Raw genomic sequence first — 13,985 nt, 5'->3', positions numbered from 1 at the left:
GCTGCGATCTAGTGGGTGCTAGCCCTCACCAGAAAGTTAGCTAGTAATAGCATTCTATGTTAGAATCCCCGCGCAGTGCGGTCGCATTTTTCATTTTGTCCAGATGGACAATCAGTGTTACTCATAGTTACTAGCATTCGGCGCTTGAATCTGATCTAAGGTGGTCACATCATATTCTTAGTCCAGATCGACTCCATTCTTTGTTCGGATGAATGTCAATTGTGTAGTGTGTGTGAAGTTGAACTGTTTGTGTTTTCAAAATTTCATTTCAGATAAAGAATGTGCTGACATAATTTTTATTTATGGTTATTGCAATGATAACTCCTTGGCTGAAAAAATGCAATTCAAGAAAGATTTCCTAATAGAAGGATTCCAAATTAAAACCTTCGTTTCAGTTTTCCATTCTTTACACACAACTGGTTCTTTACCTACACATTCTTATTCTGTTGGAAGACAAGACCAACATTGTGTCGCTTACAAGAGCAATGTGATACAGCAAGTTCAATGTAGCCCGGGGCTTAGTACTAGACAAATTTCAAGTTGCATTGGTTTGCTGTACAGTACAGTATGGTGAATACTTAATGAAGAAAATCTCTACCTATACCACTATCAGAAGGTTCAAAATTTACTGCCTGGTGACTGCATTGCATCTAAAGTTTTGTCACTGTCTTCAAGAAAATTGTCTTAAAGTAAGTTCTATTTGATTAGCTGATGAGGCAACATTTAAAAAAAAAATAAAATAAGAGATGGAGTTAGTAACTTGCAAAATAAACATTACTGGGATTTTGAAAATCTATATGCCACAGTAGAAAGCAGTTTTAAACACTGGTTTTGGGTTAATGTTTGGTGTGGCATTATTGATGAGCGTATGATTGGACAATTTATTTTCGATGGTTGCCTTACGGGAAACGAGTATTTTTTTTAGAAAATAACCTGCCCTAGATTTTAGAAGACATTCCACTAATAACGAGGTAAGAAATGATTTTTCAACACAATGGGACTCTTGTACATTTTTGTGAAGTAGTAGAAATTATTTGAATGCATCATTTAGGAACAACTGGATAGAGCGAGAAGGATCAATTAATTGGCCTCCAAGATCTGATCTGATGCCAATGGCCTATTATGTTTGAGAATATATGAAATCGATAGAATATGCTGAAAAGATAACTACTAAAGAAGGACTGATGACAAGAATTTTCAATGCATTTGAAATTCTACGACATAATCCAGATATGATGAAAGAGCCACTGTAGGAATTTTAAAACGAGCAGGGTACTGTGGTAATAGTGAAGAAGGATATTTTGAACAGTTGTAATAGTAATTTTTTAATGTGATTTTACTTTTGTTGAATGATTTTATTTCTAGGTATTCACAGATGTTAAAAGTATTATTCTTTCTGTTTAAAAATTAATATATTTTTTCAGCCATGTTTTGGATATTTAGATGTTAATAAAATTAATATTTTGCAACTTGATTTTATTTTTTAATTGGGTTTATTTACATCATTTTGTTCAGCATTAAATTTTCTACGACTTTTGTTTAAAATTTTTACTTATTTATTACCTATGTAACGAAGTTATTGTATGTAAAATATAATAAAACGGTTTTCACCACAATTTTTTGTGTTCTAGCCCAGTTTATTTCACTCTTTGCTCAAGAATCATTGCAAAATTTTTCGCCAGCCGTAACTCACTGACAAAGCGTTTCTGGACCCATGTTTATATAAATTTTTTTCATTATTTTCACTGATAGAACTCATCCTGAAATTCTTTCCGTTTATTGATGAAATACTCTATGTTTATGCCATTGCGTAAAGTTTGCGTTATTTCCAATGAATTCAAAGTTAGGGTTGGGTCATGTTGTTTGCTTCAGGCTTGGTAAATTTATTACTATGTTTCGTATTTGGGCTTGTCATATTTGTATCTGTTTGATTATTTGTTTAAGACCTGTCGCCGGCCAGACTGTCTGCTTCTGTCATCTATAGTGACCGCGTTTTCATTTCTCGAATTATTTTTGGCTGCCCTTTTCACACACCTGTTTTTCATTCGTTTCCATACTAAACATGCACACATCTCTTGTATTTTACACACACACTCTCCTGTCCACTGCCTTTCTTTCTTTTTCCTGTTTAGCCTCCGGTAACTACCGTTTAGCTAATTCTTCAGAGGATGAATGAGGATGATATGTATGAGTGTAAAGAAAGTGTAGTCTTGTACATTCTCAGGTCGACCATTCCTGAGATGTGTGGTTAATTGAAACCCAACCACCAAAGAACACCGGTATCCACGATCTAGAATTCAAATCCGTGTAAAAATAACTGGCTTTACTAAGACTTGAACGCTGTAACTCTCGACTTTCCAAATCAGCTGATTTGGGAAGATGCGTTCACCACTAGACCAACCTGGTGGGTTTCCTGTCCACTGCCTAGGTTTGCTTCCCCCCTACTTCTCACCACGCCACCATTTTGGCATTCTAGTCCTGACTTTCACGTTGTGCGGTTCCGCAACGCTGATCCTTCCAGCCTTGGATGGATCAGCTTGCAATTGGCTCTCTTGTATAATGTTTTAAATATTTTCATTGCATTCATACTCTCATACGCTGTGGTATTCCTCTGTCAAAATTATCTCTAGTTCTACCCGTCAGTGGTTCGTTATTTCACTGATTTCTATGTTTTGTTTTGCCTCGTTTCTTTGTCATGTTAATCTTCAAATTCTGTATATTACGTCTATGTTGAAAGTGCTTCAATTACTACAAACTGCCAATTCTATCGAGGCCGAATCTTCTCTAGCTGCAGATGATATTTTCATCGATGCAGAATCTCCAAACTCGTTGCTACATATCTGAGATGCTACGTATTATTCTACCTCTAAACCACATCTCACCCCTGTATTCCTGATACACCAGTGCGGACTATGCCCAGGATTACTGTATGTATTCATTTACCTTCTTTCACGAGTTCGTCTCTTGCTAATATTTGTGTGCTACAGGCAAGTTCAATTTTCATTATTTATTACGTTCAACAGTTATTTTAACATTAAAATTTATGGAACATTCAGTTCATCATACTTTATGCCTTTCGATTTCAAGTTTAGTTTAAAAACCATTTATTCACTTAAGTGCAATCATGATAGGTGGCTTACCTATTTTACGTGCTCTATTATTACAATTTGTTGTTATGGTAATTAACTGTATAATTTAATCTTGTAACTTGTTAATCGCCGAGATTAATCCTTTTCTACTCATGAACTGTATTCATAATACTTCTCGTAAATTAACCTAAAGCAAATTACTCCTGATGTGCAGTTATGTTTTAGGACTTGTTTGTAATTTTATATTTTCAAGAAAGCTTACTACTAAATGAACTCTTATTTACATGTTTATTTATTTCAATTTGATTATTGTAATTAACTCTTTTTGTACTAGAATATTATTGTGGCCTTTTTCTACACTAAACTAGAATTACATGTTTTTAATTATTTAATGATAAATTTGTTTTTCATAAATCAGAAAAGGTCAGTGCCAATAATAAAATTTATTGTAATTTATTTTTCTAAGTTAATGACATCTGTTCATTGCCAATTTTTTTCTCATTTAATATTATTATTACTGATATGCTGATTTCAGTTGATATTTCTTATGTGAAATTAAGTTATGTTTATTTTCTAATTTCATTTAATTTAAGGTTATGCTTTAACATAAGTTCAGTTGTTTTACATAATTAAAGTCCAATTTCTTTTGGCAAATACGAGCTGTGTGTTTTTTGTTAACTTTACCCAACACTCTATATATTAGAAATAATATCAAATATTATTTATAAAATTATATTAAAAATCATTTTTATATCAGTTTTAATGGTGATCAGCTAATAGTATTTTTTATTATCATTTTCTTTACTTTTGGTGTTTACTGCCTGTATATGATGTTCAGTGTTGCTTCTTGTAGTTTTTCTTATGTAGAGAAGTCAACATTTTACACGTGCCGCCGGTGTTCCATGAGCACTGAGCGCTTGGTTGGATCTAATATAATGATTTTTTTTTTCACCAATTTTATTCTTTTATTGATACACATTTAGTATATGATAATGAAATATAATTAAAAATTTTTTTCCCTTACAAAATTAGGACTATTTTATTTACACTTAGCGTTTTCATTTGTATTCTCTGATGTTACTACTTACAAAACAATTTTCTTATAACTAATAAAACTTACGTCAAATTAAATAAAAACTAAATAACTCCCTATTTACAATTCTTCCTGCCACCCAGTTTTGTATATTTATAGTTTTGATGTAATATTTGTCAAACAAGGCTAGGTTGATCTGGGCACGCTTCACAGTAATACGTCATTTTTCTCTCTTTGTTATTTGAGTGGCAGACTCTACATCTTTTTTGCTTCAATCTGCCACAGTCATCTCATTCATCAGTGATACATATTGTATGTTTTTGGCCAGACTTTGGAAAAGTTAACATTTTTCCAGGTGGACGAGGCAGGAAATGGTCAAGTATAGCCAGCCTGAAGTCATACATAGACATTTTTGTATTTCCAGAATACATATTTTGCAGATGTAAATCATTGTTAATATACATGGACAAGGTATGAATGAAAATTTTTTGATACCATGGATATGGCTTTTCTTTCACAGGGATAATGACATCAGCTGGTCTCCGCTGTTAACCCCTTTCATATGAGCATTGTACTGCACCACTGGCAGAGCTTTTTTCTGCATTTGACCCCTTTTATCAACCATCTCATCTTCAAATTCTGAATATATACGTTACTTTCCTTTTATCTTTCAAGGCTCCAATCATAACCCCCATCAATGTACCGAGCTATAGTCTCTCCTTTACCCAATTCTTCCAATGCAATATCACCAGTGGGCATTTCCAGTTACTTCTTAAAGTACCAGTGCAGTAGGTATTATTAGCCAGAAGTTTTAGTGCTTATGAATTAATGCTAATAAATAAATTGTAATAATTATCCATAAACAATGAATAGCCTACATTCTGCATGAAGATACATTACTACTTTTTAGATATGACTTTTCCCTGCTGTTATGTTAGTTTTGCCTCCATAACAATGAAAACATAAAATCATTTTGTCTGGCTCACTCAAGGTATATATTTTTAAACTATATTTATGTCTCTTTCCTTTAATGTATTGCCTAAAATCTAACCACCTACACCAAAGCACCATCTCTTCATCTAAAAAAAATTGTTTACCGAGCTGATATATAAAAATCATTTTTAAATTAAAATTTTCTTCTACAGCCTGTATTTTGTGGGTGCGGCTCTTTTTTCAGCATCAGATTTTTGGCTCAGAAGAAAAATACAAACACCTAAGAATTAATAAAAAGTGGTCATGACTCATATAGGCTTTGAAACCAGGTAAACCAAAAAACTAGTGTGTCTTCCAATGATCATGCAAACAGGGTAGACCGATTGTTCCTGTATGCAGTACAAGAGCTAAGAAGGTTTTAGTTCGTTAACTATTAGTGGTTTCCATCAACCAATGTGGGAGTTTTCTTACGTATTTTCCAGTAAAAATATCTTTTTTGCATTCTGATTCATTTCATTTACAATCATTTCCAAACAAACAATATCTACTAGTAAATAATAAAAATCAATAGGGCGATTACTGGGTACTGGCACATTCAATCCACTATTACTGGTAAATGCAATGTGTTTCAAGCCAGAAGTTTTGGTGGACCATGTTGGATTACAAACAATATTTTCATCATTACAATCAAACTCAGACTTGGCTTTCTAGATGGTCAAACTCATCTTCACTTTCGGACAATAAGTCATCTTGGCCTGCTCTTGAAGTTCCTGGCTCATTAGCCGCTACTATAATGTAATGATGGCAAGTAATAGCAATAATACATTAGCCGCTATTATAATGTAATGATGGCAAGTAATAGCAATAAATTAATATTAAAATTACACTAAATAAACTAATAAAAGAACTAAAATTTACTAAGGCAATAACAGAAAAAGAAATAATACATAACTCTCATGACAGTGTCTGGGATGCTGGTGTCACATGAGCACAAGCGCTGTGATCCAGGTACGACGGGCTCATACACAACAGTACATCTATATGTAATATGCTCACAGCATACGAAACGCACACCTCAGGAACTGACTGAAGACTGAGATATATACAAATGAATGGTGGGATGAGCTGCCAGCACCACTTGAGCATCTTGCCAAGGTCTGCCATGTAACATCAGCAGTATGTGCGCAGTTACTGTGTTAATATTAATTAGTCATTTTGTTAAATAAATTTTGGTAAACTTCGTTGGCAGAGAGGGATACGCACTTTACAGTATCTTGCTAATATTCATTATTGTAGACATACATTTATGTGGCTTGTTGGTGTACTTTTATAACACTGAACATGTATGAAAACATTTGTATTATGATATTATTTCTTACCTTCCAAATTAATAAACCTAATTTACAATTATGGCTGTAATAATAAGTGAACTACTTAAAGAGAATTGTAACTTGGTTGTAAATGTAAACCTGAAACAATCATATCAAATGAGTCATCCTGATAATTAATTTCATTGTTTGTGCAGCTCCTTATATATTTAAAATTTTTGTTAACTTTTTATACATTGTAGTGTGACAAATAAATTTATTAACTTGCTTTATACAATAAAATTAGAAATTCTAAGAATAATAATATCCATCCTAAATTTGTAATGAGTTGGATATACATTAGCATAATTTATTGAATCTACAATCTCCATTTCAATGCTAATGTGGAATAATCACGTAAAATAATACACATTACATGAATTTTGTAAGAAATCTAATTACATTAATTCTATGATTAAGTAGTTTCTTTTAAGTTCATACCCTTATTAGAATTTTTTTATTAGAGAATTAAATTATTATTTAAATGAGTAATTTCAACGATTAAATGTTTCTTGTATATTGATTTCTACAGGTATTGTAATTCCTAGGAATAAAATACATTTAAAAAAATAAGATCATAAGATAGATAAGATGCACTTGCTCTTTATATATATATTTATATCACTAGCAGGCAGTGTTTACAAAGAGATGACAATTTTTTGTATTAACATATATTGTTTGGTTTGACTCCAAAATTAAATCATTGATCATTATTATGTATAAGGAGGTCCATGTACTTGGTAGATGAAATTCATGAGGTGTTGGTAAATAATAGCAATAGTTTAATCAGTGGTGTCAAGCATTCACCCTGGTTGGGTGAATGCTGAAAATTGTATATTTTCTCAGATGAAAATTATTTGATTTAAGATTAATGAAAATTAATATTGATGATATACTGAAAAGTGTATTTTCTTTAATGCTGGAGTTGCATTATTCTATAATAAATTATAATAAATGCATATGTAAATTAAAGTTTGTAAATATTTAAATTATTGTTGTTATATGGAATGTTGGTAATTTATTTTCATACACTGACAGCTAGAAAGAAGGTAAGGAATGTTTAAAATTATAAAAAAATGAGATTATCTTGTTAATGAAAACCATGGAAAAAAATTACTTTTATCTTTAATATAATATAATATTAAAAATATATTTATTTCTCCTACCAGTTTTCCAGTTACTGCGTCTGGGTGTATGTACATATGTAAATGCAATTACTGCTTCTGGTTTGCCAGGCCTGAAGTAGTGCAGTATAAGTGTAACTGTACCAGTAAACATGTAATGTGGAATAGATTCAGGTTGACCACCCTTGAGACATGTGGTTAATTCAAATCCAACCACCAAAAAACAGATATCCACAGTCTAGCATTCAAATCCGTATAATATTAATATCATTATTAGTATAATATTTTTTCACTGATTATGTTTTTTTTTTCTTCTCATGAAAACATTGTTACAATTTTTCTGTTATTATCATTTAATATAATAGTTATCGTTTTTATGTAATTAATTGCATGATTCTTAGATAATATTATGTTTGTTTCAGAAACACCAAAGCATCGTAATATAACTGATGGTAGTAATACTATATTATCTGAGGACTATGCAGAAATTGTTGATGAAGAAGGAGATTATTCAACACCAGCAAGTAAGCTCTTTAATTTTTATTATTTTCCATTGTAAGGTACTCTAATCTTTTTCTCTATATTTCCTTTTCTCTGATTTTTTGTGTCAAGAGAATTGTACAGTAAATAACAATTTTGAATGCAAATGAGTATAATGCAATTCATTATAGTGCAACTACATTTGATGAAGTTTAATTCATTGGCTTCAAATATTGTCACCTTTTATGTAAATTACAGTAATGTTGAATGTAACTTGAAGAAAAGGGCTGTTGATTACAGACATGACATAGGTATGCTGTTGGTGCCCACTTTTAAAAATATTCTTTTGACTATTAACTCATAGTTAGCTCATGAGAACTGCTAGAAATAAGTTATACTGGAAGGATTAGAAGCAGTAGTTTTATACATAACCAAGTTAGTTTTGACTCTATAATTTATAAAATAGCTGATATCTGAACATGTTGAAACTGTATAACCAAAATTAATTAAAAACTCAGATTAATATATCAATATTTTAATTATATAAATATACGAGGGTAAGTCAATTATTATCTGCAATTTAGTTATATTTTTGTTTATGTTGGTAGTACTGTCGTGTTGCGTAGATGACGCATGTGTGTGTGGTTTAATTGTTTTTATGTCTGTGCAGGTTTGATGCTACTAGGTTAGTTCCATTATCGCTGCCCTGCCGTTAACCATGGTTGCTCCGCCTTCTGTTTGCACCAAAGAAGAGCAACGTTCAGTGATCTGTTTTTTGTGACTGGTAGGTGTATCAAGGGCCGAAATTCATCGAAGACTTTCGGTACAGTGTGTTGTTGCAACGGAGTGTCTGTGAATGGATTCAAAAATTCAAAAATGGTCACACAAGTGTTATGCACGACAAAGGAGCCGGACAACCGTTTACTGCTACAAATGAGAAAAATATTGAGCGTGCACGAGACGTGATTTTCTTAGACAGACAAGTAACTATTGATGAAGTGGCACGTCCTCTGTAAATTAGTCACCTATGAAATCATCTACAACAGACATGGGTTTATATAAAGTCTGTGCTAGGTGGGTCCCAAAACAACACACAGTTGCATAAACAAACACGCTTGGACGTCTGCCTAAAACATTTGGATCGCTATGGTAACAAACAGGACATTTTCTTAGACAGAATTATCACTGATGACGAAATGGATCCATCATTATGAGCCGGAGAGTATAAACGGCAGAATATGGAGTGGAAACATCGAAATTCGCCCTGCAAAAAAAAGTTCAAGACCCAATTATCTGCAGGAAAATTGATGCTTATGATTTTTTGGGACTCACAAGGCCCAGTACTGGAACATGATGAGGAAAGGGGCACGACAATAAACAGTACGTGTTACAGTGAGATGCTTACTGCCAAGCTGAAGCCTGCAATTCGAAGCAAACACCGAGGACTGCTGTCGAAAGGTGTTGTGTTGCTGCACAATGCCTGTTCACATACTGCTGCCCACACTGCTGAAACGCTCCAGAAAGTCAATTTTGAAGTACCGGCTCATCCTCCGTATAGTCCTGATTCTTCCCCTTCTGACTACCACTTGTTTGGTCCACTCAAAGAGGCATTAAGGGGCTGTTGATTTACCTTGGATGAAAAAGTGAAAGAAGGGGTGCATTCCTGGCTCACAGCTCAACCGTAAACCTTCTTTTATGAGGGCATCAGGAAGCTTGTGCAATGATGAACCAGGTGTGTTGAAATGCTAGGGAACTATGTTGAAAAATGATGTACATGTAAGTTTCCTATTTGTATTGCAATAAAATTTATAACTACATTGCGGATAATAATTGACTTACCCTCGTAGTTTTATTAATAGGTTCGTTGATTTTTTCAAGTTTTTTGTAGTTCAGTTATATTCAGTGAAGAATTTATTTCATAGTTCACTGCATCATCATTGTTGTTATTCTCTTTTCCCCCAAATAGTTCACCTTGGAATACGTTAGATCATTTATTTATTTGCGGTTGTTTTTTTTGTGTTTCTTTTTTTTGTCTTCAGCCATTTGACTGGTTTGATGCATCTCTCCAAGATTCTCTATCTAATGCCAGTTATTTCATTTCGGTATAACCCCTACATCCTACATCCCTAAAAATTTGTTTTACATATTCCAAACATTGCCTGCCTGTACAAATTTTCCCATCTCTCCAATATCTAAGCAACTATTCCAGAATCCCTTAAGATTTGGCTTGTAAGTCTGCCTCTTCTTTTGGCTATATTTTTCCAAATGCTTCTTTCTTCATCAATTTGCCACAACACCTCTTCATTTGTCACTTTATCCAACCATCTGATTTGTAACATTTTCCTGTAGCACCACATTTCAAAAGCTTTTAATCTTTTTTTCTCAAGTACTCCGATTGTCCAAGTTTCACTTCCATAAAGCTACGCTCCATACATATACTTTCAAAAATGGTTTCCTGATGTGTAAATTAATTTTTGATGTGAGTAAATTATATTTCTGACCGAAAGCTCATTTTGCTTGTGATGTTCGGCATTTTTAGTTGCTCCTTCTTCATCCATCTTTAATAATTGTACTTCCCAATTAACAAATATTCTTCTACCTCCATTGTCTTTTCTCGTCCTATTTTTATATTCAGTGATCCATCTACTACATTTCATTACTTCCATTTTGTTCTTGTTTATTTTCAGCAGATCTTATATAATACTTTATCCATGCCATTCATTGTTTCTTCTAAGTCTTTTTTAATTTTGCCTAGAATTTCTACACATCAGCAAACCGTAGCATCTTTAACTTTTCACCTTGCACTATTACTTCGGATCTGAACTGTTCTTTAATATCATTAACTTCTACTTCTATATAAAAATTAAAAAAGTAATGGGGATAGGGAACATCCTTGTCTGACTCCCTTTTTTTATTATTGCTTCTTTCTTATGCTCTTTGATTACTATTGCAGTTTGGTTCCTGTAAATGTTAGCAATTGTTTTTCTATTTCTATACTTGAACTCTAAATTTTTTAAAATGCTGAACATTTTATTCCAGTCTACATTATCAAATGCCTTTTCTAACTCTAAATGCCATGTATGTTGGTTTGTTTTTCTTTAATCTTCCTTCTACTATTAATCTAAGTGCTAAAATTGCTTCTCTGATCCCTATATGTTTCCTGAAACCAAATTGGTCTTCTTCTAACACTTCCTCCACTCGCCTTTTATTTTTCTGTACAGAATTCTAGTTAAAATTTTTGATGCATGAGTTGTTAAGCTAATTGCACTGTATTCTTCACATTTATCTGCTTCTGCTTTCTTTGTTATGACAATAACAATCTTTTTGAAGTCTGTTGGAACTTTCCCTTTTTTGTAAATATTACGCACGAGTTTGTATAATCTATCTATCACTTCCTCACCTGCACTGCACAGTAATTCTGCAGGTGTCCTGTCTATCCCAGGAGCCTTTCTTCCCTTCAAATACTTTAATTATTTAATTCAGATCTCAGTATTGTATCTTCCTTTTCATCCCCTTCAACTTCCTCTTCTTCCTCTGTAACTACTGTTTCTAATTCATTTGCTTCTATAACTCAATGTATTCTAACCACCTATCATTTTTTTCTTTGTATTATAAATCTGTGAACCATCTTTATTTAATACATTATTAGATTTTAACTTACATATCACAAAATTCTCCTTAACGTTCCTGTATGCTCTGTCTACTTTACCAGTGATCATTTCTCTTTGCACTTCCTGTTTTAAAATTTCTTAATTGTTGATAGGTTCTTCTTACCATTTTCATCACTAGCATTCCTATACTTTTTACATTCATTCATTAGCTGCAATATATCCTCTGATATCCAAGGTTTCCTACCAGTTCTGTTTATTCCGCCTAAGTTCGCTTTTACTGATTTTTCTATGTGTATATTCTTCTATTATGACTTTTAAACTGGGTGGTGGCTATTACTAATTTAAACTTCATGCAAAACTCAATTAGATGTTCCTGTTTCACATTTCTTCTGTTCAGCCTTTATTCACCCACAATATTTTCTTCCTTGCCTTCTCCGATGCTTGCATTCCCCGTCCTTAGTAGTTCCCCCTGGAGATCCAAATGGGGAACTAGTTTACCTTCAAAATATTTTACTAAGGAAGGCACCTCCATCTTTGTTACATGAAAATGCAGAGCTACATTTTTTTGGAAAAAAAAACAATCGTAGTTTTCATGGAAAACTATGATTGTTCAGCTGTGCAGAACTCAGAACATTGAGTGATGTTGGTATGGCCGTTTAAGTCTTCCTGACCTGCACCCTTAACAGCTTCTGAAAGAGCTACTACCCACTTTCAGAAATAATTCCTTAGGTCTGGCTCTCAACAGATACTACTCTGATATGGTTGCACCTTCGGTCCCGCTACTCTGTATTACTGAGCCCTCAGGCCCCCTCACCATCGGCAAGGTCTCATGATTTATAGAGAGTTTTTCTATCTACCCAGTACCTCTTCATTCTTTTGGAGATATCTCTTTCCTTTGTTCTTCAGAAAGTTCAGCTCTGTTCTTGCATTTTGGTGCTTCTTGGAACATTTTATTTTCATCTTTTAATATTCTCTTTAAAATTCCTCTTTCTCTTATAATTTCTTTTGTTATTTTCAGTTCTTTTAGGTCTTCTTTGACTTGTGTGAATGGGGGTAAAATGCAATTTGTCTTTTCCTTATCTTTTTTGACAGTTTCTCAATTTTAATATAAAGGTTGTTATTTGAAATTAATTTTACCTGATTATTTTGAAATTTAGGAGCTAAAATTTTTCTTATAATTTTCGTTTTTTTTTCTAGATTTTCTAGTAGACCTTTGTTGCACAGACTTAGGGTTTCTGCCACATAGAGTGCTTCCAGCTTTATCACAGTTTTATAGTGTCAAAATTTTGAGTTCCATGCTAAAGACTATTTGTTATATGTGTTTTCTATTAGCTAGAAAGGTAATTCCATTATTAGCTTTAACTGTTAACTTTTTTTTATCTAAAGAATTCCAACTGATCCATTCTTCTAGCTATTTAAAATTATCCACTTCCTCTATTTTTTTTATTTGTTTATACTAAGGAAATTTCGGCAGTTTTTATCATTAGTCAACATTTTTGTTTTCTCAAACGCAGTTTTTAATCCCATTTTAGCAGCTTGCTTTTCTAATTCTTTAATTTATTATTTACCTTCTTCCAACTTTTAGCTAATAATGCCATATCATCAGTGAAAGTTAATCCTTCAGTGCTTCAGTTCCCAGTCTTATTCCACTATTTTTGTCTAAATTTTTGTTCTCTAACTATATTTTCAAGATCACAGTTAAAAAGTAGTTTGTTAACTCTTTTACGTGATGCAACACTCTCTGTTTTTTGTATTATTTTGGTTTAATGTTTTTCTTCCTTCTGTGCCATAGATCTTATGTTAATTTAAAAAAATTTGTTAGCATTTAGTATGCTGACAAAATGATCACTCTTTTTAGTTTTCAGTATATTAGATATCCTTTACGTTTTGGTTATTACTTTAAATTTTATTTTCGAGAAGTAGTGATCTGAATCTAAATTAGCACTTTTTAATTCTGTATCATTTTGAATCTCTTTTTGCCAAACTCTTTTGTAGCTACTTTATCAACTTGAAATTCTCCTAAGTGGGATTTGACGATATTCACGCTTTCTGTTTTGTGGCAGTTTCTTAAACGTTGTGGATTTTAAAATCAAATTATGTGAATGGCAAATTTCTAGTAATCTTTCCCCATTTTTGTTGGTTCTTTTGTGCACAGGTATTCTCCAACTACTTTCTTAAATTTCCTCTTCTTTCCAATCTGTGCATTAAAATCTCCCAATGTTACATTTATCTGGAATTTTTTGCAAAATGCCATTTAATTTATCCCAAAATAATTCCACTTTTTCTTTGTAAGTACTGTTTTCTTTCTTGTAGGTGCATGTGCATTAGCTATTGTATAGATTTTATTT

At 32.6% G+C, this 13,985-nt stretch overlaps 1 protein-coding gene across 7 annotated transcripts in view; it reads left to right on the top strand.

Annotated features, from left to right (window-relative positions):
- Fak (protein tyrosine kinase 2 Fak) overlaps window positions 1-13,985 on the top strand; it is a 227,234-nt gene that overhangs the window by 176,412 nt on the left and 36,837 nt on the right. For all 7 annotated transcript variants that reach the window (XM_075359313.1, XM_075359320.1, XM_075359340.1 and 4 more), the window contains exon 10: window positions 7,969-8,070. In XM_075359313.1, the coding sequence (XP_075215428.1) occupies window positions 7,969-8,070 (102 nt within the window). The remainder of the gene's footprint in view (window positions 1-7,968; window positions 8,071-13,985) is intronic.

The sequence above is a fragment of the Lycorma delicatula genome, chromosome 1 (assembly GCF_047948215.1).
Source record: "Lycorma delicatula isolate Av1 chromosome 1, ASM4794821v1, whole genome shotgun sequence".
In the NCBI taxonomy this organism is placed as follows: Eukaryota; Metazoa; Arthropoda; class Insecta; order Hemiptera; family Fulgoridae; genus Lycorma; species Lycorma delicatula.
The sequence above is the reverse complement of the archived record's forward strand: the minus strand, read 5'-3'. Positions and strand labels throughout refer to the sequence as shown.